We start from the raw sequence: 25,496 nt of genomic DNA, 5'->3' as shown, positions 1-25,496 counted from the left end.
TAGAAGGAATGATCTGACACAGCCTTTTCATTGTTGGAGTTGGTGATGCAAGTTTGTATTATGCTGTATGTACTTTTGTCTTGTTAAGGTGGACTGTAACAGAAACCTTCTAACTAAACAAAAAAATTATGCATGTTTTGAAACTGCTACAAGCCTGGGTGTGTTGGAGGAAGCCTGAAGGTATGATACATCAAATCACCAACAGCAAGCCTCTTATACCTGACGTATCTGGAAGTAGGAGGACGTGAGCTGTGAACCGTTGCCATCCCCGATGAAATGTACCGGTCTCTCCTTCTCTCAATCCGACGCACATTTACGAAGTCCCTGGAAACACAAGTAAGACGTTAACAAGTAATTTAAAAAGAAAGAACTGTTGAGGACTTAGGCCGAGTCAGGACTGACCTGGGTGATACAACGCCGCCTGCGGCACCAGCTGCCACATCATAGGATATTGACGTGTTATCGTCAACCCGTTGCAAAATCTGTTAAAAAGAAAGAAGATCTTTTTCCCACCTCTGCCGACAAACCAGTTTAAACCACTTTCTGATATTGGATGCTCCTTCATGGAATTCTAGCGTGTAAGGTGGCCAGAGGATCTGATGGCCAATTTTCAGTACCTTCACAAAAACAATATCCAGAATTACATGGAGGAATCATATGATACTATTGGTTCAGTTTGATAGTGCAGGTGTATAAGATGCCATCTAGGACAGCCCTCCCCAACCTGGTGCCCTCCAGATCTACTGGACTACAACACAGATCATCCCCATCCAGCAGTCGAACACATCTGGAGGGCACCAGGTTGGGGAGGGCTGATCTAGGGTTTTGTTATTAACTAAGGCAGAACAGGAGGAATCTTACTGGCAAAAACTCATGGGTGCAAGATGAAATCTAAAAGCTGAACCAATGTTTGCATTCCCAAACTCTTTCCACAATTCAATTCCACTTCACCTAAATGTGCACCCTTTTGCATTCCACACAAATCTCCCAAAGGCACATACAGAAAGCAACCCTACAATGTAGCAGAGAAAGAGCAACCCATTTCTCAAACACTGGTGCAGATGGGGTCAAATTCTGAAGTGGCAAAAGCAGCCCAATACATACTGCCCAGCTTCAGGGGGGTTCAAGGCAGTAAACAGAAGTTGTAGGACAACTAACAGCCTTACATGTCACCAGGCCCAACCACTAACACAGAATCCACTTTAGCCCAAATCTTCTTCCCTAACATTAAATGGGGACAACAACTCACAGCAAATAGAACAACACACAACAATTATGGTTTGGAGGCTAAGGGAGACCAAGAGTCACTAACGCCAGAGGTAACTTCAGGGGTAAGTCATTAGTAGATACAGGTTGCTTATCTGTAACTATAGTTCTTTGAGCAGCAATCTGTGTATTCATGCACAGCCTTGGTGAGAACATTCTAGAGCTGAAGAACGTTTTGGTGGGAGCCCTGCCCATCCTCCTCACAGAGAGCCCTTGATGTGGCTTCTACCTTCCCCAGTTCCTTGAGACCGTGGTCCAAAAGATACTGAAGGGAGGAGGCAACCTGTGCGAATGTTGTGTGAATGCACAGATGACCACTGAAAGAACTACAGTTACAGTTAAGCAGCCTGTATTTACTTCCTCGTGGTCTCTGTGCATCAGACATGTATGAGAGAGTAGCAAGCTGCACACGTGCTGGAGGCAGGGGAGGGCGCTACGACAGCACTGAAGGAAGAACAGTTCTGCCAAAAGCAGCGTCAGTCCTCCTGGGACTAGAGACCAAGACGGTAATGAGAGATGAAGGTGGGTGGTGTGACACCCCCCCCCCCTCGGCAAAGGCAGAAGAGGCTGTAGCTCTGGTGGAGTGGGCCCAAATGGGACCAGGAAGAGGCAGAGACACCAGTTTGTATGCCAGATAAACAGTCTCTGTAACCCACTTGGGAGGAGACAGGAAGCCCTTTACAAGTTCCTTGATCACAGAGACAGTGCGGGTGATTGTCTGAACAATGCAGTCCTATCGATGTAGAATGCTAGGGCTTTCTGAATGTCCAAGACATGGAGACATGTTTCCAGCAGCGACAAAGATGATGGAAAAAATGTAGGCAAGGAAATGTCTTGTAGGTGGAAATCAGGGACCACCTTGGGGAGAAAGGAAATGTCTGGGCAGAGGACAACCTTATGGCTGTGGAAAGTAAGGCAGGGCATATCTGCCATGAGGGCGTAGAGTTCGCCAACTCAGTGAGCCAAAGTAATGACAGTGAGAAAGACGGCTTTGAAGGTGAGTAGATGTGAGGCCCGTCGTTGCCAGAGGCTCAAAGGGTTTTCCCATGAGACCGGCCAGGACAATGGAGAAGCTCCAAGGAGGAGGACGCGGCTCACGCAAGGCAGAGATTCCATAGGCCCTTGAGGAACCTCGTCAGGGGGTGTGAGAACACCATAAGCTCTTGAATTGAGTTGTGAAAGGCAGAGAGTGTGGCCAGGTAGATCCAGAGAGAGGGAAGTGCTAGGTCCTTTGCATGGAGGGAAAGGAGGAAGTTGCTATTTGTGAGAGGGCTGAGGTGGTCTGCGATGTCATTGGCCTCCCCCACGAGGTGTGTGGCAAATAGGGAAATGTGTCTGTCAGCCAAAGAGAAAGGCTGAACCAGAGCATGGTTGATTACTTCATGCCTTTTTTGTTTATCTAAAAAATGGAGATGGTGCTGTCTGAGATTATCTGTACTGTGTGCCCAGTCAGATGACTTCTGAAAGTCCATAAGGCTTTTGCAATAGCCAGAAGTTTGAGGACGTCGTCAATGTGGAGTGAGGCCTCCATGGGGGGACTAAGGGTCGTGGATCTAAAGGGAGTCGCAATGGGCTCCCCAGCCTCAGATGGAGGTGTCCACTGTGATGGTGCAGGCAGGGGGTATGCGTGTGCAAGATGGAGAACCTTAGAGGGGTGTGGAGCGCTGTTACGGTTGTGTCCTTTCTCCCTTCCTTGTCTAGAAAAGCACAGGAGTCAGGAGTGGGGTTTTTCTGCTGCTTGCTTTATTGAAACTTCTAGAAGAACTGAGAACACAAAATGGAGCCAGGCTGGATCTGTTTGCAGGCAGCCCTAAATAAACAAAAGGAGAACAGTAGATCACAGGCACACTCAGTCAACTCCAGTCACAACAACACTGACCCAATACGCTACGGTTACCACCAAATGAGAGAGGCCCGTATCTATGGGGGCAGGGCAAGGAGGAGAAGGCCTGCCCAAGTGAGATCAGGGCAATGACAGAGAAACCAGCTTTGGAGGGCGAGCATATGCAGGTGGGTGAGTGGGTCTACTGCCATTATAGCTGCCATAACACTGAGTAGGCGCTGAACTTTGGAGGCTCACAGTCTGTGCACAGGGGCAACCTCATGTACCAGTGTGATGAGAGATGAACATCCGTCATCCGGGAGGAAGGCTCTTGTGGAAGGAGAGCACAGGTAGGCCCCATGAAGGTTAGGGCAAGAGCAGGAGTGAGACACGACATCTTGTTGATACAGAGGCTGAGAGCGCATAGGGTCTGGAGGGCAAAATGTACCTGCTTGTGAAGGATACTTCTGGACGAGGCAACCATGAGCTAATCGTCACGGTATGGGAAGTCGATGAGTTCGTGGAGGTGGGTGGCTATGGCCACCAGACACTTTGTAACTACCCACAGGAAGTGTTGATACCAGGGCATGTATCCCTGGTAGTCAACAATGCACACTGCCAGGCCTGCGCTTGAACAGAATTTGTGGGCTACTGAATCTAATTTGCGGCCCTCCTAGCCCACTGGAGACATGTGTAGTTCCTGGGTGGCCTTTGCTTGGGTAGCTTCTGCAATGTCCAAGTTGGTCTTTGGGTGGTGTAATAAGACAGAGCATCACTGCAGTTGGCATAGGTTTTCCAAGTGCCATGAGGTGGGTGGGATGGAAGATTTTTGCCATGAGTCCTTAGGAGCCTGTAAATGGACTGTCAAAACAGGGATAGTCATGGGTGCCAAGGTGTTGGACGGGACCAGCTGGTAAACCGGAGGTTTGATCTGAGGTTGAACTTATCTGGTTTCCAGGCTGAGCTACACTGCCACTCTGGGACCTGTTCAGTGTAGGAGCAGGACTCCTCCAATGGTGAGGCCAGACTGTGGTCTCCCACATGTGGGACGAGGGAAGCTGACGAGAAGGAGGCAGAATCAGAATCTGGGGAGTTTCTACCCATGGACTGAGGTGATGCATCCATGGAATGAGAAGCTATCATGGTGGCCAGAATGGGCTAAGGTATCAGAAGCAAGGAGGACAGGGGAGGCAGGATGCTTGAGGCAGTTGAAGGAGTTGTTGTGATGGGCATGATCAGGACTGGTGGTCGGGTCGACACTGTCTGAAACATAGTGAAAGTTAGAGGTAACCGGAGGGTCTTTGGCTTTCTAATGGCAGACCTTGTATGAGGAGAGTGGCAGTGAGCCTGGTAATGGTGAGACGAGTCATCAGCGCCACAGGAGGAGTGATAGTTGTAACTGGAATGGCAACTAGTACTGCGATACTCCTGAAGGTTTCTTTAGCAGCAGTGTGGAGATGAAGGGAACTGGGGCAAACGGTGTCATGTAGGGTGCAACAGTGGGACAACGGAGAGTGGGAGGAACATGGTTCTGGAGAAGGTCATCAGGAGCGGTGTGAAAGTGATCGATCTCTAGAAAGATGACATCTCGGAGGTGGGGACAGCCGTCGGTCTTGACGTGGCTGGTGAAGAGGTGGTGGGGATACAACCCTGATTTCTCCACTGGAGGAGGAGCCAACAGCTTGGATCACAGGGGATGGAGGTAGGATCTCCGCAATTTTATTCAGGGTAGGAGCGGAGGATGGTTCCACGATGTCTGCCAAGGTGGTGAGACATGGAAGTTCATCCGAGGGGATGGCATTCACTGGAGGATCTGTTTGACTGAAGACTTGTGGGGCTTCTTTTTCTTTGGTTTCCCGGGTCCCCAAGGTGGGGTGTGTGTGTGAGAAGTGTGGTGCTTGGACTTAGATTTCTTAAGTTGTGTAGCAGCCGGTGACGTCCCAGGTGGTTGGTGCTGGACACTCACAGTCTGAGTGGAGGCCTGATCATATGGTACTGTAGCTGACCATTTGGTCCCAGGAACCACTGACAGTACCGTGGAGAATGAAGCCATACCCAAGTTCAAAGCAGCAATCATTGGGGTTGGGCAGGAGCACAGCGAAATTTCAGCGGCAGTGCAGATGGTGGCATCAGGAACTGCAGCCCACAGGGCCTGTTCCTACAAGCATAACATCAGACAGGAAGTTCGGTTGCGATGTGCCTGCTTTGTAAAGGCAAGACAGTGGTGGCAAGAATCCTTTTGGTGACCTTCTCCAAAACACAGAAGGCAGGAGGAGTGACAGTCAGAGGGAGGCAGCTCACTCCTGTGGCAAGTGCATTTTCTGAAGGGTGCCCTCAAGGCCATAAGTCCCAGGGCAAACGAAATCCCAAAAAAAGAAAACAGCACCAAAACTAAAGAAGAACAAAAAGAGGAGGAAGAAGAAAATAAACTCCACAGCTCAGTCTCCTAATCTCTTCAGGAGACTTAGGAGACTGTTCCTTGCAATGCGTCCGCTTTGGCAGTCGAAGAGGAACTGAGGAAGGCAGAAGCCGCCTCCAGGGATAACTGTGCGGGGGGTGGGCAGGGCTCCCACTGAAACTCTTCAGCTCTAGAACATTCCAACCAAGGTGCTGTGCAGGTGCAGAACCTGTGTGTGTGTGGGGGGGGGGGGAGAGAACGCACAGAGACCATGAAGATGTTACCAACTGTGGCTCAGGGAACTAGTTTGGAAATACTTACCTGGCATGCTAACAAGGTTTTATTCCATAGGACCATCTTCTCTGGCTGGAGAATCATCTCTTGGTAGACTATCTCAGCAGAACACTGTAGAACTGCCTGCGGGTGAAAGTTGTTAGCTGCACACCCTTTTAGTAGCCCTGCCCATCCCCTCTATGGGGTTCATTTACAGCCTCTCTCGAAAAGCAAACCCCAAGGTCTTAAAAGGGGAAGGCTTCCAAGAGGGCGGTGAAATAAACGAAAGCCAATGGAAACTGAGCAATGAGCTCTGGGAAGGTTAAATACCCCCTGCCAGCAATCAATCGTTTTCACTTAGCGACACATCCTCCCTACTCCCAGCAATACAAACGTTTCATTTAAAGGCTCTCAAACAATGACCTTGATATCAAGTTTGAAGAAGAAAAAAAAAAGCAGGATTGCTTAGGGGAGTAAAATTAACATGCTTTCAGCCAAGCTGCTCATCTTGGGCAAAGTAAGTAAGTGGATGATGAACGGCTGCTAGAAGCAAATTAACTCCCCTAGAAGAGGAACATACACACACAATATGGATGGAGAAGCATGCAGCAGCCACCCCATCCACCCAGCACCCTCACCTCCAGCCCTACAAAAAGTGTTTCTTCCCAAAGTTAGTTCCTGTCTGTCAGTTCACACCCCCTATTTTTTTAACTGAAGGTGCAGGAGAGAGAGAAGATAGTAGCTTCTGCAAGTCATCTGTTTGGGGAAAAGTCTAGTAGGAAGCTGAAAGTCATCAAAGCACCTTACCTTTAGGATGAAAATCTTGCCATGGAATGGCATTTCAAGGGAATGAACCGTGTCACCAAACTCCTGCATAAGAGGTGTTGAAGGCACGTGAGTTCCACAGCTAAAGGGCAGAGCAGCTTTTCTGCAGGATTTCACTGCCTTGTGAAAACGGCAAGGGTTGCGTCACTTTCCCTCCCATTTTAATTAATTTCATTGGACACAGTGTGCCCCATCCCCAGGGCACTGAGCAGGAAACACTATGCTAATATTCTACTCTATCCCTATTCTCCAAGTGCCAGTCTGAACAACAACATCTCACACTGCTTCCAGAAGTTCCAAGTACGGGCTCAGGCTTTGGTGAGGGTCCAGGAAAGACTATTCCATGAGTGAGGGGGAAGCCACCAAGAATGCCTGTCTGCATGCCCTTGCAAACCTAATTTGGCACACAGATGGTGTACTCAAGAGAGCATTCCTGGTCTATCCGAGAGGTGGTGGAGTAAAAGGCAGAGGCTGGGTGCAGCGACTTAGATTACATATGACTTATCCACAGGGCTGTGAATATTCTGACCTGAAGTAGTATTTGGTGCCAAGGGAATCCCAGTAAATTTTGCAAGTTCAGTTCACTTAGCCTCCCTGCACATTTTCACATTTTGTTCTGCTAGCCATTGGGAGGGGCAGGAGATAGGCAACTGCACTCAAGTCTTACCTCTGATCAGTGGAAACTCTGCCAAGCTCTGAGACTGGGGCTGAGGGGGACCAACCATGTGACATCTGATATTTTTCACAAGCGGTTTTGTATCTCTGATTTTTGGGCCTCCATACTCCAACTTCTTCCTCCCTTCCTTTCTCCACTTAGGGATGCAGAACAGTCTCAGAAGATGCTGCTGTCTGCTGCCTAGCAACTGCTAGGAAAGGATGAACTTGCTTCCCTCAAGGGCTGAGCAAATTCTAGTTCCTAGTTAGTAAGTCCTGCCTGGAAAGCTGTGGTGAAAAGGCCTCAGTCTCCAGGTCCACAAATGGGGAAGACACAGGGCAAGGACAGGAAACTGCCCAAGTATTCTTGGCATTATGGAGAAATCACATTAATACAGGGAATAGAAATGGTCTTTAACATGATTATCACCTGATGATAGCTTTGGGAGAGGGGGGAATGAGTCACACAACTGCAGCGTTGCTTTTTTTGAAAATGAAACAGTGCCTTTTCCACAAGGTAGTAACTCTATTTCACCATGTGGAAGGGTATATTGAAGAGCAACTACAAAAGAATCACAAGGACTTCTCATCTCATGGTGAGGCTTCCCAGCTTTGTTTTGATTTTTAAAGTACACCCATGCTAAGTTACACCCAGGGAGGCTGGAACAACCCAATCCATTCCAGGAATTTGGGAGGGTTGTAACATCTGAGAAAAGGCTATGAGTACTTTTAAATACTGATCTGTAAGACTGATCCAAGAGCCTTTAGTCACCAATCATTTCAGAAGGCATAAACTTACATTACATCTCTCGAATGTCCAGTTCTCCTCTTGGGCCAAGATCTGATCCATCATTTCCATTGCTACTTTGCCTTGCCTGACATATTCTCTCTCCTAGGACAAAACATGACATACAGTTTAGTGACCAAGTCCAAGATCTAATGAATTTCAACTTCCATAGTCTCACGGATTGAGCCTTTATTTAGTCTACTAAAGCAGGGAGGGAGATGCTCCTGCAAATTTCCCCTTGGAAGTTTACTAGACCCCTCTCTTCACAGTCCATATGGAAGCAGCTTTTTAAAAAAGTGTTGCCATTTTAGCAGACATCTGTAAGTAAAACAAATGATTTTATTTAGGACTGTTGATAATTTAAAGAAACATTAACACACATATGATTGACTAATCAATTGATTAGATCTGCATAAATCTGGAAAAATACAAAATAATGACCAATGAAAAAGCATACTTAAGTTTTTAGATGCTGCATGGGTGTATTGGAATAAGCATAATCAGATTTCTGCTTCTTCTCATCATCTTCCCTAGCAGTAGGGAAGTCTCCAGACAGGAAACAGTTCCTAAAGAATGCAGTCAAGTGCCCAGACCACATCAACACTGGCACCTCAGTTATACAAAAGCAATATGGGTGTATGCTACAACTGTAGCATATAACGCCGCTCTTCGGAAGGTTCACGGAGTGACCAACCTAGTCTGCAACAGAATAATACTGCCCCCCAGTGGCTGGCAGGGGATGAGAACAATTCACCGTTAAATGGACTCCTTTAGCAGAAATAGCCAAAGGCTTTGGCATCTAGGGGGGGAAAGGAAAAACCAGGCTTTGAAGATTCAGTTTTTTTTTCTGGAGGTGTTCTGGACACTCATCCAAAGACAATCAGGAGAAAACTTGCCCTTTGAGTGTAAGTAAAATCATGGATATGTATTTATGCCTGCAGTTGCGCTGCAAATTATGAGTGCAACACATTGCTGTACAGGCCTACCTAAAACTATTGATGACTAGATGTGAGCACACACAACATCAGACCACTACAACCACAGGCAGGGCAGATCTTCAGCCTATGCTTGATCCTGTTCTCACCAACATGGCTGCCATGATGACAGTGAGATTAACATAGATTCTGCAGTCCGTATGCCAAGCTTCTGTGATCTGTGCATGGATGTCCAAGAGAAGAGGTCCTGCCACATTCAATGCAACAGCATTGCATATGGGTACCTCCCATGTTGGATATGCTCCTGGATGTTTTAGAAACAAATCAAAATTCTACCTCTGTGCGAAGCACGATAAACAGCTCACAAATAGAAAAGATGGGTGGAGGGGTGGTGGTGGTATATTACTCTGTTCAAAACTTAGTGCTTTTTTGACATTTTACCTTCACCACTATGTGCAGTCCACTGCTCTTGTTTCTGTCTCTCCCCAATATGACTGTGCTATTATCCAGTTAGGCCTGGACCCAACAGAAACACAGGTGTTCCATTCTGAATGCTACGTGTTTATATTTTACTACGCCAAAAATACAAAAACAGTCCCAAATGGGATACTATAGTTGATCCCACAAATCAAAAGAAATATAAATGTCATATATAAAACAAGATGAATGCTACTTCTTTAGACAGCAAGGAGTATTGTGGCATCTTAAAGCGTAACAAACCTACTATGGCATGAGATTTGGTGGACTACAGCCCACTTCATCATATACGCAAAGTGTTGCCTGGAGTTACCAGTGAGATATATACACACACACATGGGGGGTGTAAACAGTGAGGGAAGTACAGACAGCAATGATTATATTAACAGTGGCCAGTCACAAAAACAGTTGTTGATGCCTATATTACCACCCAACAACTGTTTTTGGGAATGGCCACTGCTAATAGCCATCACTGCCTATAATCAGCATTTCATTTCATTTCACTCTGACCAGATGGTTCACAATTTCCGCCTCCAACCATGAGGATAAATACCTGTAACTCTGGGGAACAAACACCTTGTGCATCTGATAAAGAGGACTGTAGTCCAGGAAAGCTCATGCCATAATAAATTTGTTAGTCTTTAAAATGCCACAAGACTCTTCGTGGCTTTTGTGGAACAGAGCAACATGGCTCCCCAGCTGGAACTTGTTTATATGACACTTTTCTTAAGGGCTCCAAATGCTATATATTATCTGAGTTATTAACACTCCGTAAGGCAGGCCAGTATTATCCCCATGCTGCAGATGAAAGCTGAGAATCAGAGGCTGGCCTAAGCTACCTCAGCGTGTTCTTACGGACAAGCCAAAATATAGCCCAAGGACTTCCTGGCTCAGAGCTCATGCTAGAAGCCACTCTGCTGGACCAGCTCTCATAGGCCATCGCCCCCTCCGCTAAGCAGAGTTTGCGCCCATGACTGTAGCTGTTTTACTGGACTATTTGGGCTGCCCAAATATTTGCAGAATGTATCCTGCTCACTGAGAATTTCAGAATAAAATAAAAATAAGTTATCTTTTCTGTGCTATCTCCAGAGGTTGTGGGAGGTTACAACAAATCTATGCTTCATACAGAAAAATAGGTTTAAGGCCAAGAAATGCATTTCCAAAGGACTTCCAATGAATGTCACAGTTAAGGATTTGAACTTCTGCCTCCCATATGAAGACCTAATATCTTGGCCACTGATTCTGCACATCTGCACATTAGTGGTAGGAAGCATTTGCAAGTTCATGAGATGTCCTCTATGCAACCCCACACCACTTGGGCATATCTCCTTCCATGCTAGCAATATTTAGAACCTGAGACTTTATAGCCTGTTCGGAAGCAAACACAAAAGGGGATACTTTGTTGTTCAGCTCAGCCCAGGTGTACCTCATCAGTTAATGCCCTCTTTCCCATAACCTCGTCATCCGAATCATCTGAACCTGCAGATGGAGAGAAAGGGGAAATGTCTTAGAGATGCGGGTTCTGGGAGTGTTAAGGTCAGGATAGGAAGCAGCACTTCCTATTTACAACTTGAAGACCGCCTAACCACCCAAACCATCTTTAGATAAAAATGGGGAATTCTAGGCATTTGTCGTTCGTTTATTTGTTTCAGAACAAGGGCAGTCAAATAGTCCGTCTGGCCTTTGGAATGTTCCTGAGTAAGAACTGCCCACAGTCAGAGGAGCAGTCCTCCAGATTTCTGCATGAGTCACTGGCCTGTGTGCCTCTTAACTGGAAGGAGGCAAGCCCAGAACAGTGATTCACACAGAGCAACAGCCTCCTCAAAAGCTGGGTAATTCCATGGCATCTCTACATCAGGACTGACTGATCCCATCTCACTTAATGTAGATGCATGCAACAGATTTCCCACCATCCAGTTTACCTCAGCTGAGGCTAGTTGACTGAATCATGCAGACACAGAGTAGACAGTCTCTTTGTGGGTAGGAATGTTGGGCTCAGAGGAGCCTTTAATTCACATATTTCTTGCAGCACACCAGTATGGCCCAGCAAGCTGTCTGGGAGATACTGTAGCAGCCCTTTGTGCTCTCTCACTCTCTTTGGTGAACGAAGAAGTGCAGCATGACTGCTGCAGAAATAGGATTTACAGACAGGAGCACATTATGCCTACTTCCTTGTTCACTCTTTTCAGTAAGAGAGAAGTGAAAGAGCTCAGTCATGTTCACATGAGCAATTGTATAAAGATTTGTGCAATTCACAGAAGAGGAGCCACAATGTCGTGCCAGTTTGCAGCTTTCCTGTTACTCTGCTCACATTCATAAGACTGTTGATGCAAGTCATTTTTTCCCCAGTGCTCAGTCCTGGGGACTGACTCTCATACAGAAGTTTGACAGCATGCCCCACAAGAGGAAGAAACATTGGTTACCTGCAACAGATTCTGGAGGGGAGTAAAACTGGCCATCTGAGAGTGCCCCTGAATAAAGGACCGGTCCACGGGCCACAGCAGCCTGAGCTGCCAAGTACCCTGAAAAAGAAAGACATTTGGTTCATTCATAATCATGTTACATCCCTCATTCAAACTGTGTGACCCCACAAGACTTTGAAAAGTGCAATAAAGGGCAAAATTATGCTTGAAAAGAAGGAGCAACCCTCTCAGAAATTCTACTTCCCTTTAAAAACTGGCAACAACTACTACTTCACAGAAGCCAAACTGGAAATCCATTTTAACCAGCAGCTCAGATAGAAATATTGGGGAAGCTTGATGGGCGGCACAAGAATTGGTGAAAGTTGTCACAAGAGTGCTTCTTTGGTGGATGGGGGAGAACGTGAGCTACCTAAACAAGAGAACAGATGCCTTCCTGCCCCCTCATCACGCAACAAACCGCAGCCTTCCTACAAGGAAGTTTCTAGCCTTCACAGTCACAGAAGTCATCGACTTATTCTGTGTTTCAGGTTCCCGCAAATCTGAATCACAGAAGGAAAGTCATACAAAGAACTACTGTGTGTAAACGCACTCAATTAATGTATTATGAACTTGGACATTTTATTGCACAACAAATCAGCCTCTTGCAGCTTAGCACACAGACAACTTTGCACAGGAAGGCAGACTTATCTGTATCCTGTAGAGGAGATGGCTAAGCTGCTTCCCTCAGTCTTTCAGCTCGAGAGAAGACATGTTATCTTTGTACAGACTGATGACCTTTTGCCTATCATATCTACAAAGCAATTAAGTGCCTAATGCAATAGAAAGCTTTTCTCCTTCAAGCAATCCAGAGTGTGTTCCCAATCCAACCATGGCATTAAAGTGCTTGTTGATCTGTCATCTTTGAAAACTTTTCTCAGAATAATAATAAAAAGGAGTAATCCTCTGTATACTCTGCTTTTGTATTCTTTCCCCTTGTAGGAAAAAATGTAATGCGTTGCATGGCACTGACGCACCAGAAAATAGGTCATAAGATAGCCACTGTAAAGAGACCAAGCCATTACCATGAACCCTCTCTTGTTGCCTGCTTTCAGAGAATCCCCCCAACATGTGACTCACTACACTAGCAAGGCTATCAATGCCTATTCTTTTTTGAGGGGCAGTGGGAGATTTATTCAATCCATACATCCTCACACAACACAGACTCACATTGCTCTTCCTCGGTTTCTTGGGGTAAGACTTTAAAATCCAGAAACCATGTTTCAAGCCAGGCAAGGACAAAGGAAACGATGGGCAGAAGGTAGCCAAAAGCCCCTTTGTTCAGCAGCTGATAGAGAAAAAAGGGGGAAAGAAAACAAGAAAAGTTTCAAATTACATATTGGAAATCACTTAATATGGATTAGATACTCCTTAAATCAATTTTAACCAACCTTTTGTACCCCCAAACCAATGAGCTGTTTTAGTGCTGCAATTTTTTGATTTGATTTTTAATTAGCCAATTTTAGGGACTGCAACCTGCTTTTGGATGGTGACCACAAAGATGAGAGTAGAACCCACATTTGTTATCAGCAACTCACATCTGAGAAGATAACTTTCAGTATCAGGAAGCCACTGGACACCAGTGTAGTGATCTTGGGGAAAAGGGGGGCAGGGAGGAGAGAAGACAGCAATCATGAAAACACAAAACCAGAGTTATCGCTTTAGCAGCTACAATTAAACGTAAGCATTCAAAAACATGATCAAATAAGTTAGCCTCTTACCGCTATAACCCACCAGTGGCGGAGCCGCAGAACAGCATATCCAAGAAGCAGCACCGAGAACCGGAAAAAAGCCAAAAGCTTACAAAAAGGGACACACAGGACATTAATGAAGAGGCACTCGTGAAGTTCACACAGGTACAAATAAGTTAAAATTATTTATGAATCAACCTAGATTGGCACAAGATATACAAACTTTTTCAGGACTTTTACTTAGGTAGAGAGTGGCAGAGTTCTATGAAATCCAAATGCCTGCATACTTTTAAAGCAACCTGTCTGGTTGCTTTACTGATCTTGTGCCCCTGGCCAAAAAGGTTTTCCCCTAACTATTGAAGCAAGTTACATCTTCAGCAGAATACTTACAAAGATGTCAAAAAAGGATGTTTTAAAGCTGTAGTTGATGATTTCTTCCTTTAAATTGATCTGGATACCTTTCCCGATCTGTAGGTAAGCAAGATTAAAGAGAAAGAAATTAAGACACACCAAGAGTTTGAGCAGCAAACAAAGGCCTGGGGCTTTGTAATGTGGTGCACCAGCTGAGGCCAGGTGGGATTCGGGAAGAGTTTTCTGTCCCCTTCTCCTCGGCTGCCTTCCCCAGTGCCCTCCAGATGTGCTGCATACAACTCTCATCAGCCAGCAGGGCCAAGGAAATGCTGGCCAAGTCAGTCTTCTCTTTCTAAACGTAAATCTCGAGAACTTTGTATGCTACGGGGCATACTAGTATGCTGTGAGAAATAAATACATTCAGACTTTAACGACTTCTATATGTAAGGCCAAATACTTACCCTTGCAGAGGACTCCTTGTTGTATCTCTGCATGAGTTATTGCTCTGTCCCATAAGGAGGTACACTGATCAGGAGATCAGTGACTTATGAGGAAAAAAACAAGGGGAAGGTGGATAATTCTTACACTTCCCTACTCAAGACAATACCCACCTCCCCTCAAACCTCTTCTGAGTGCAAGAGTAAAATATGCTTCTAAGTTCAGAAAGAAAAGAGAGCACCTTGGCTTTCAAGAGTTTGGAAAACACTGCTCAATTAGGATTATTCAATTAGGATTATTCAATGGCACATTCTGACGTCCCCGGACAATTCCCTTTGGGGAGCCTCTCAGTATAATCCTACCCTGCACTTACACTGGAAAATGCTAGGATACCAACTGTGTCCTCTTGCACTGGTAACCCCAACACCAGAGGGCAAAAATGGGCAGCACCTCAGGGGTGGCTAGGAAGGCACGGGACTTCATAGGTACCCTGTGCTTCTTTAGACCTCAGTCCAGCTCTCGGTGACCATGTAATATTACATCAGCAAAAAAGTTAGAATAAGTTAACAAACTTCTCAGCACCATTCCATCAATGTAAGTTTTCTTTGCTGCCATCACCACCAAAGAATAGCTTCAAGTGTGGGCACTAACCTGTGTCCAGTCTGATTCAGCTCAGCTCTTCTGTAAGTGCACTTTAGCTGCCCCCCTGTAAATTTCACCCCCCCACAATCCCTAGAAAATCAAGGCGATAGGTTGGCTCTACAAGGCGGGGGAACGAACCTAGCTAGGAGTGATTGCTAATAGCCTATCTGATCTCTGTATTCCACAGACCAACCAGGGTACTGGCAGAACCACCAGCCTTATCCACGGGAAAATCCACAGGAGAGAGCAGGAAGCAATCCAAACCCATAACACTGCTTGGGTGGGCCATTTTAATGGGTCCCCCACACCATCACTCTTTGTAATCTGCTCAGAGACCATTGGTTATTGGGCAGATTAATATGTAATAAATAAATAAAAAACAAATAAACCTTATGAGGCAGCTATCTGTCCATGGGAACCACGCCAGTCTCCCCTACTAACGTTCACTGCCTTCCTGCCCAGAACAGAAAACCAAATTGAGTGTATAACAATGCCATCTATTCAAGCAGGATATAGCCTGAGACAGGCCAATGGTTGACTTGGGAGCCATGAAATCCACACAAGACAAGGACCCCCAGCTTAAATGTTGAACTCCTCCAGAACAAGCCTAGGGGGCCTCCGACACCACTGCTAGGAGGAGACCACCTCTACCAGTTCAGGCAGGGAGAGACTGTTAGGCATTAGGCTGGGTGGGCAGCACATGAAATGAATCCCTACCCTGCCCGGATGGTCCATCTTCAAGATATACATTTAAGAACATAAGAAGAGCTGTGCTGGATCAAGCCAAAGGTCTGTCCAGTCGAGCATCCCGTTTGTGCAGTGGCCAACCAGATGCCGCAAGGAAGCCAACAAGCTGGACCTTCCCATTTGTGTTCCCCAGTAAGTGATACTGGGCAGCATACTGCCTCTGATATTGGAGATAATAAATACCCATCATGGCTAGTGGCCATTGATAGCCTACTATCATGAATGAAACTGGAAGGTGTCTGGACACTATTCTTGGCAAGGAAGGTGGAGTGCCATTCAAAAAATGTGGCCACCTCCTCCCTGCCCATCACGTCGAGGCTGCTGATGTACCAAAAGGACTGGTGGGCACAAATGGGGGACATTCAGATCTCCCTATTCCCCCTGCTATGTCTCCACAATATCTGCCAGGTCAGGTCAGGTCCTGGATGGTTGTTTTTCCATTCACCAATTATGACATTAAGCAGCAGCACCTTAAAAGAATCAATGGGTTGCTAGAATGAATAACAGAATTCTCAGGACCGGAGGAAGGACTGGAAAAGGAGACGGAGCACAGCTGTCTAACAGGCAGGGAAGAGGAGTTACCTGGCCTGCCCCACCTCCACCACCACACTTCCCCCTAACCAAGACCTGCCCCAAAGTGACACTAGCCCCCTATTCACCATGTCACCACTTCTCTCCCCTCCACACTGTCAGATATAGCAAGCAAAAACCACCCAAACCAGCAAATAATGAAGAGCAGTAATTGGGCAGGATAGCTAATGCCCTGGAAGATAGAAACAAAATTCAAAGTGATCTGGATAGGCTGGAGCACTGGGCTGAAAACAACAGAATGAAATCAAATAGGGATAAATGCCAAGTTCTGCACTGAGGAAAAAGAAACCAAATGCACAGTTACAAGATGGGGGATACTTGGCTGAACAACACTACAAGCGAGAAGGATCTTGGAATTGTTGTAGATCACAAGCTGAATATGAGCCAACAATGTGATGTGGCTGCAAAAAAGGCAAATGCTCTTTTGGGCTGCATTAATAGAAGCATAGCTTCCAAATCCTGGGAAGTACTAGTCCCCCTCTACTCAGCACTGGTTAGGCCTCATCTGGAGTACTGCATCCAGTTCTGGGCACCACACTTTAAGAAGGATGCAGACAAGCTGGAGAGGGTTTAGAGGAGGGCAACAAAGATGATCAGGGGACTGGAAACAAAGCCCTGTGAGGAGAGACTGAAAGAACTGGACATGTTTAGGCTTGAGAAGACTGAGGGGAGATATGATAGCACTCTTCAAGGACTTGAAAGGCTGTCAGAGAGAGGAAGGCCAGGATTTCCTCTCGATCAACCCAGAGTGCAGGACACGGAATAATGGGCTCAAGTGACAGGAAGCCAGATTCCGGCTGAACATCAGGAGAAACTTCCTGACCATTAGAGCAATACAACAATGGAACCAATTACCTGGGGAGATAGTGGGCTCTCCCACACTGGAGGCATTCAAGACTAGGCTGGACAGCCATCTGTCAGGGATGCTCTGACTTAGATTCCTGCACTGAGCAAGGGGCTGGACTCGATGGTCTTATAGGCCCCTTCCAACCCTATTATTCTATGAAAATAAACACTAAAAATATGAGGTGCAGACAAGGTGCAGTAGCAATAAAATTTCACCATAAAACACAAACAGAAAGGTAATAGCAGCAAAGAGTTATGTTGTAAAATGCAACATGCTGTAGATAGCAGCAATCTAATAAAAAATCTAATTTTAAGTCATACTAGAGGAAAACTGATCTAGAAGACGTGGTAACCAACCTCTACTCCCATCCTGAACCAGGAGCTGCATCACCTCTAAAGGGTCATCCTCTCAGCAAGAGCCCCTAACCAATTGCCAGCTCTCACCTAGCCAGAAATCACACAGTCTCTCACCCTAGGAGCAACAAACGATTTGCAGAATTGAGGTTCAGTATGTGGGAGAACAGACATAGCTGGATAACAGGAGGTGACAGCCATCCAGATGAACCTGGAGAATGAGTGGCTGGATGGGATAAAGGGGGGTGGACAAAGTGACAGGAATCCTAAAGTTTGTCACAGCCAGGGAATTAGCTAAACAGGGCTCTTGGCGTATGCATCACTCCACTCGGCCATGACACTGCACTCTCTCAGGTGTGCCTGGGGGAGGCCGTTCTAGTGGGAGTTCACATCCAGGGTTCAAGCATGGGGCCTCAGGTGTGTTCAACATGTACTATTCTACAGGACAACAGCTCCATCTGCAGCCTCCTCAGCCCTGATATCTACACCTGGGTCTATGGGCCAGACTACGTTGTTAAAGACCTGCTCTGTGGAGTGGGAAGTCTGGATCTAGTCTTGCTTCCTCCACCTTTTTTGCTTCTAATGTAACTGGGTGCCTGGCTAGCAACAAAGAATGTGTTTTGCCTTCACTGCACATTCTCCCGTGGAGGTACTTGAACCACCTTCTCAAGATTCTTACCTACTAATGTACCAGGGAGGACATGGACTGTTTCCTGTGAGCATGATGCTGCGGCTTCTCATTGCTGCTTATCTTGGTCCCTCATAAGAGCACAAGAACATAAGCCTTGCTGGATCAGACCAAGGGTCCATCTAGCCCAGCATTCTGTTCACACAGTGGCCAATCAGGTGCCGACCAGGAACCCACAAGCAGGGCATGAGTGCAACCTCCCACCCATGTTCCCCAGCACCTGGTGTACATGGGCTCACTGCCTCTGGTACTGGACATAGCACAGAGCCATCAAGATTAGTAGCCATTGATAGCCTTTTCCTCCAGGAATTTGCCCAACCCCCTTTTAAAACCATCCAAATCGGTGGCCATCACTACATCCTGTGGTAGCGAGTTCCATAGTTTAACTCTGCACTGTATGAAGAAGTCCTTCCTTTCAGCGGTCCTGAATCTCCCACCAATCAGCTTCATGGGATGACCCGGGTTCTAGTATTTTAAGAGAGGGAGAAAAATGTCTCCCTATCCACATTCTCCATCCCATGCATAATTTTGTAGACCTCTATCATGCCTCCCCTTACCCTCCTTTTTTCCAAGCTCAACAATCCCAGCTGTTGGAACCTCCTCTCATAGGGGAGATGCTCCAGCCCCTTGATCATCTCAGTTGCCCTTTTCTGCACTTTTTCCAGCCCTACAATATCTTTTTTAGGTGTGGTGACCAGAACTGGACACAGTATTCCAAGTGTGGTCACACCATAGATTTGTATAGGCAAGAAACCTTAGCAAGATGCTTGTTCCCTTCACTAAAGCATTGTTCTCTCCCAGCAGGACTTGAGCCCTTGTTTTTAGGGGGTGAGGGGAGAGCCTATGTGGGTTATCTATGCAAGCTTCTCCCAAGCAAGCTAGAGCAGGAACTGGGTATGTGATGAACCCCTGTGCGGTTGCCTGTCAAAGAAGTGGTGGGTTTGCAAGCTGAACGAGTCTGCAATATAAGGAGATTTGAACCCTCCTCTGCAGGGATCCCTGGAGCGTGTCAGTTATTGTGCTTGGGCTGGCTGTACCACAGTGGTTCATACTGTTCAGGGTGCTGGGACTGCATCTGCTGGATTGAGTACATGGCAGGGTAGAATGAGGTCACTGAGGCTTTCTGCCTTCACTGTACGTGGGGTGGTTCCTTCCATTCATGGCTACGCTGTGATTCTTGTTGGCATGCTTAGGAGAGCCAAGGGCAGTGTCACGTTTGAGGTCAGGAAGGGATTTTTCTTCTGAGGTCAGACTGGCCCCTGATACACCCACAGTGTGGTGTGTTAGTCGGGTCATTCGCTTGAGTCATCAGCTATCCTGCCACCATCCTGTGGCACACCATGGTCTTGATTTGTGTGTGTTAGTTAGTGAGGACTGTTAGTGAGTGAGTTAGTGAGGACTGACACCAACTAAAACAGTTCTAAGAAATTAGCCGCTGTTTATCTCAGGCTCGTTTATCATTTAAAGTGGATTTAACAACTTCCTGGGATTAACAGCTTCCTAACTCAGTTCTGCTTCTGCTTGATTTACATATTTGAGGCTGAAATGAGCTGACAATAAGGCACAGAGCCCCCAATAAAACAAGAGACTCCACTCCTCTTCTGAGCTCAAGTGAACAAGTGAGCAAATGAGGTCTGGCAACTGACCGGCTGCATGCTCATCACTGGTGGCTGGGCAAGCCTCCTCGTGGCTGGGCAGCGCGACCAGACCACCAGCAGTGTCACCCTGCATGAAACTCCCAGTGGCACTTCCGAGGCATTTCTGGGTTCTGCACGGCACTGAACTCGCTGCTGCAGCTATATGATCTACCACGCTGGGGAGCAGCATTTCTGGCTTCCCTGCTTGTTTGGGCCAATCCTGACAGAAGCAGAAAATCTTAATCACGGATCCCCAACTCACGTTCAGTTCAATTATCCAGAGGAGAGAGATGAAGAGAAGGTCGAAGGTCACGAAGAGACAGAAGGTTCTCCGCACATCCGAAATGACCCTTCTCCTCTCGGGGGAGAAGTAGTAGTGTGGGGAGAAGCCCTGGCAGTGTGAAAGTGAGGATGCAATGGTGGGAAGGCTCTGCTCCAGGTCACTGTTCTGGAAGACCCACGGCTTGCTCATCCTTGGACGGAACGGTGGAATTGTTGGCTCTTGTGTCCAAACGTGTCATCTGTGACCTTGTCAATGGTTCATCTGTTTGGGATTTTTTGGGGGGGAGGGAGAGAAAGAGAACAAGGAGATGAGATCTTCTAGATGTCTAAAAGTATCCTTCCTTCTAAGGAGCTCAGGGAAGCATACATGAAGGATACCCTCTTTTAACCTCAGCAGCCACACGAGGTAGGACAAGCTACTACAGGGATGGGGAACGTTTGGCCCTCCAGGTATTGTTGGACTACGACTTCCACCATCCCTCACTATTGGCTATGCTGGCTAGGGCTGATGGGAGTTGCAGCCCAGTAAAATATGGAGAACCACACATCTCCTATCCCTAGGCTAATAAGTGATGACTGGTCCATGATCACCTGGTGAGCAGGGCAGTGATTGGAACCCCCACCACATCACAGGCATCTGTGTTTCAGGTGGTGTCTACGTACAAAGAAATTTAGGCTCCTAAAGCAAAGGACGGCAGAGGATGAGATGGCTAGATAGCATCACGGATGCAATGAATATGAACTTGAGCACGCTCCGGGAGAGAGCGCAGGACAGGAAGGCCTGGCGTGCTATGGTCCATGGGGTCACGAAGAGTCGGACACGACTGAACGACTGAACAACAACAACAACAACAACAAAAGCAAAGGAGTTTGGGGGGGGAGGACCTGAGCAGACGTTTCTGAAGCAATCCTGAGTACAGAAGAGCTCACTCCCACCCTCGCTTTGACTTCATCTCCTGCAGGATGAGAGCTGAGCCACACACCACCTAGGAGAGGCCAACACAGGCAAAGGGGAAGCAGAATGACACCAAGGCCTCCAGCAAGACCTTGAACGCCCATATACAGGCAGGGCTTTGGGAGCACAAACAGGTGCTGAGAAGTTGTGAGAGCCATTTACATTCTCAAATACTTAATGTTTCACCTTTGTTCTACAGAGACTATGGGGTGAATAAAAAGCAAGTATGAACATTCTGGGCCAATTCATCCCAGCTTCTGTTACTTGAAACCCAGATGGGGGTTGAGAGAATTGTGTCCCCCTCCTCGCAGTTGCTGCAACTGTTATATCAGATGGTGATTCACAAATTTGGAAGGAACCAAAGGTCATCTAATCCAACTCCCTACCCAAAGGCAGCAGGGCTGGAAGAAGTTTTGCAATAACTAGACACCAGCAGCAGATTACACAGGAGGCCAAGTCCCCCCCGCTCCCCGCATATTGGTCTGGGAGGGAGTAGGTGGCTGGGCTTGTCCAGAGCTGATCTCTCTCTCTCTCTCTCAGCTCTGGACAAGCCCGGCCACCCACTCCCTCCCAGACCAAACTATAAAATCCAAAGCACAGAGTTTTAAAACCAGAAGATCCTCGTTCCCTGTTATTTCCACAGAGCTAGGCTCCAGGAATATGGAAGCAGGGTTTCCAGACCTGTGAACTGAAGTTGCCAAAGAACGTTTCATATATAACATTTTAACACTTGGAAAACCAGTTCCCCAAGTACACAATATACACATGCATAATTTCATTTCTAAGTGATGGCTTTCGCCTGTAAAACGCATGCCAGCCGCAATCGGGAGAAGATTAGACCGTTCTTCTGGGTATTCTGCACAGAGAAGCCGCAGCTGACACAAACGAGCGCCCTTTCAGAATGGATGCTGTGCATGTGTAGGACATACTTGACTTGGTTCCCAAGCAACATGCAAAGCAGCCCTGTGCAAGCATGACTTTCAAGTCACTAAGCTTCATCTGATGGAGAAAAACATCAGATCACATAACCCAATAAGAACTGCGGCTTCTACTTCCTACAGGAGACAAGAGGCCAAATCATCTCGAACTGAAGAAGTGCAGCCATCTGCGATTCCTGAATAATACATACCATTGCCTCTACCCATATCCTTGCTCAGTGCACAAGTTTGAATGCCACGTATGTAGCTGTCATAGCCCTCAGTAAAATTAATCATTACCACCTCGTCTCCAAGTGCACACGAGCATCTTTGGTTGAAAGGCACTGGAACAGGGATCTTTCAGAACAGGCACTGGGCATTCATGAAGAGGAGAGGATACAGGCATAAGTATGTTGGTCTTCCAAGTTGGGGGAAGCACATTCAAGGAAGCTCGAGCTTCTGATTCAGACAAATCAGAACCAAACTTCAATTAATTTTAAAATGGATTATTTTAATTACAAATAAATCGCAAGGACACAAAACACCCCACGTTTCTTATAACACAATACAGATCTCAATGCAAAATAAAATGGTTGCCATTTCTGAACAAAGCTCGGCTGAGAAAATTGTCCATTTTGTCTTCAGACCCTATCTGATCTGGCCTGTTTAACCGAGACCTAAGTGAGCGAGCAGGGGGAAGTTGGTTTCTCCCAGCTCTGCCCACCGGGCTCTCCTGTTGAAACCCTGTTTGATCTGTGGAATGCAGAAATGACCAGGGCAGTTGACATGATTGCTACTGAGTGCCCTCTCCTGAGTTGAGCTCAAACTGCTCTGTGGTATACCCCAGAGCTGAGAGTGATGAAAGAAAATAGGAGACGGCTTGAGTACAGATGGAGAAGACCTCCTAGTGGATGCAATTGAATGCTGGTACGTGCCTATGGAAAAGTATATTCAGGGGCAGTGAGGGCGGCAAAAAACATCATCTTGCTGCCTCTATTGAATCTTCTATCTGCCGCCCAGCGGAGCTTTTCAGAATTGTCCAGGGGCTAGTACATGCTGGCCCTAAGGACACTGTAGATCGCTCTGAGGCCCACTGTAATGCATTTGCTAGGCACTTCCAGGATAAGATCTCTTGGCTCCACTGGGACTCAGACTCCAGTGTTATAGCAGGTGAATCTGGTGAGGTATCCAGAGCACAGCCTTGTCCTTCTTGGTACAGCTCGAGGACACTGACAAGGCGCTTGGACAGGTTCGTGTAACCACTTCCATACTGGATCCTTGCCCCTCTTGGCTGATAAAAACTGGCCGGGAAGGAACAGCTGGCTGGGCCAGGGAGGTGATTAATGCCTCCTTGCAAGAGGGAGTGGTCCTGGGGCTCAAAGAGGCAATAGTGAGACCACTCCTAAAGAAACTCTCCCTGGGTTTCTACTCCTACTTGGATGGTCAGGTCCAGAAGATGGTGCTTGGGGAATACTGCTCTGCCCCGTGGATTCTCCAGTACGGGGTTCCACAGGAGTCAGTTCTGTCCCCCATGCTATTTAACATCTACATGAAACCGCTGAATGCAGTCATCCGGAGTTTGGGGGCGCATAGTCATCAGTATGCTGATGACACACAGCTCTATTTCTCCTTTTCATCTTCAGGTGAGGCTGTGGATGTGCTAAATTGGTGCCTGGCTGCAACAATGGGCTGGATGAGGGCTAATAAACTGAATCCAAACAAGGCTGAGATGCTGTTGGTGGGTGGTTCTCCTGACTGGATGGAGGGTGCTCAACGTGTTCTGGATGGGTTTGCACTCCCCCCTGAAGGAGCAGGTTTGTAGCTTGGGGGTTCTCCTTGAGCCATCTTTGTCACTTGAGGCTCAGGTGGCCTCAGTGGCACGGAGCGCCTTCTACCAACCTCGGTTGGTGGCCCAGCTACGCCCCTATCTGGACAGGGATAACACGGCTTCAGTTGTCTATGCTCTGGTAATCTCCAAGTTAGATTACTGCAATGCACTCTAAGTGGGGCTGCCTTTGAAGACGGTTCAGAAACTGCAGCTTGTGCAAAATGTGGTGGCCAGATTGATAACGGGGACCGGAAGGTCCAAATATATCAGACTGACTCTGGCCTGCTTGCACTGGCTGCCTGTATGTTTCTGAGCCTGATTCATGGTGCTGGTTTTAACCTATAAAGCCCTACATGGCTTAGGACCACAATCCCTGAAGGAGCACCTCCCCTGACATGAACCTACCCATATGCTATGCTCAACATCTAAGGCCCTCCTTCAGCTGCCTACTCTGAGGGAAGCTCAGACAATGGCGACAAGGGAGAGCGCCTTTTCGGTGGTGGCCCCCAAATTATGGAATGATCTCCCCGACGAGGCCTGCCTGGCACCAACATTGTTATCTTTTTGGTGCCAGGTTAAGACCTTTCTCTTCTCCCAGGCATTTGGCAGTATATGATTTTAATCGATCCTGGAATGTCTTATGGTTATGCATGTTGCTTTTGAGATTGTTTGCTTGAAGTTGTTTTAGATATGTTTGTTTTGTGTATATTGTCTGTTCATGTGTTTTTTATGTAAGTGGGTTTTAATCTCTGTATATTGTATTTTAAATGTTTTTAATCTCTGTAAACTGCCCAGAGAGCTTTGGCTATTGGGCGGTGTAGAAATGTAATAGATATTGATATTATCATCATCATCATCATCATCAACAACAACATCTGTTAGTTTGCCCAGTTGTGCCGCTTTTAATAGCTGCTACTGCTTCCTTAAATTGCACCTGGAACACAACTGGTAACCAGTGCAGGTCTTTCAAGACAGGTGTAATATGGTTCCGATACTGTGCACCAGTTGAAGCTTCTGGATGCTCTTCAGGGAAGACTCTATTCCTTCAAAGTACAGAAGCAGATTTCCAGCTCTGTGTTAATACTATTTTTGCTACTATAAGGAGGTAATATCTTCTTGATATCCCTCCTTTCTCTTATTAGTTCTCCCTGCCCCTTTGTAACAGTGTGCAAATTATCCTATATGCAATCTCGTCTTGTCAATTTCCTTGTATGTTATGTTTCCCACAGCTTCCTTTGACAGCTGAAATATACAAAGAAATTGACTGGGTAAGATATAATCGGTCTCCCAGGTTCCGACGACACAACAATCCACCATGGGTACAAACAACCCTGCCACAAGCCATAGGTTCTCTGCATGGCTTGTTCACAAAAAATAAGCCACCCTGAGGAAAACGCGCCAGGTTCTGACAACACAACAAGCAATCACGGCTAGCTGCCCATCGTGGGTTATTGTGTCATAAACAGTCTATGCTTTACGGAGAATTTTTATAAACTCCAGGTAATAACCCACAAACAAACAGCGTTGTTATCTCTGGTCTACAGGACTGGGTAGAAGTCACAGTTCCATATATGCTGCAAACAGATGAAGACATCTGTTTTTTCTCCTCAAAGCTTGAGGAACAACCCGGTTG

At 46.8% G+C, this 25,496-nt stretch overlaps 1 protein-coding gene across 3 annotated transcripts in view; it reads right to left on the bottom strand.

Annotated features, from left to right (window-relative positions):
• The window catches only part of STARD3 (StAR related lipid transfer domain containing 3), a 45,343-nt gene that overhangs the window by 8,727 nt on the left and 11,120 nt on the right, over window positions 1–25,496 (bottom strand). For 2 of the 3 annotated variants that reach the window (XM_084804498.1, XM_084804497.1), the window contains exons 2-13: window positions 20,144–20,425; window positions 13,978–14,055; window positions 13,618–13,695; window positions 13,435–13,488; window positions 13,067–13,184; window positions 11,861–11,959; window positions 10,864–10,916; window positions 8,038–8,130; window positions 6,567–6,629; window positions 5,808–5,903; window positions 403–482; window positions 220–324 (exon numbers count right to left, since the gene is read on the bottom strand). In XM_084804498.1, the coding sequence (XP_084660624.1) occupies window positions 220–324; window positions 403–482; window positions 5,808–5,903; window positions 6,567–6,629; window positions 8,038–8,130; window positions 10,864–10,916; window positions 11,861–11,959; window positions 13,067–13,184; window positions 13,435–13,488; window positions 13,618–13,695; window positions 13,978–14,055; window positions 20,144–20,353 (1,127 nt within the window). In that variant the 5' untranslated portion in view covers window positions 20,354–20,425. The remainder of the gene's footprint in view (window positions 1–219; window positions 325–402; window positions 483–5,807; window positions 5,904–6,566; window positions 6,630–8,037; window positions 8,131–10,863; window positions 10,917–11,860; window positions 11,960–13,066; window positions 13,185–13,434; window positions 13,489–13,617; window positions 13,696–13,977; window positions 14,056–20,143; window positions 20,426–25,496) is intronic. The other variant, XM_084804499.1, reaches the window with a different exon arrangement.

Source organism: Heloderma suspectum, chromosome 6 (assembly GCF_057233095.1).
Source record: "Heloderma suspectum isolate Gila_16-S chromosome 6, 16-S_ref, whole genome shotgun sequence".
NCBI classification, from domain to species: Eukaryota; Metazoa; Chordata; class Lepidosauria; order Squamata; family Helodermatidae; genus Heloderma; species Heloderma suspectum.
This window is presented reverse-complemented; position numbering and strand designations above follow the sequence as displayed.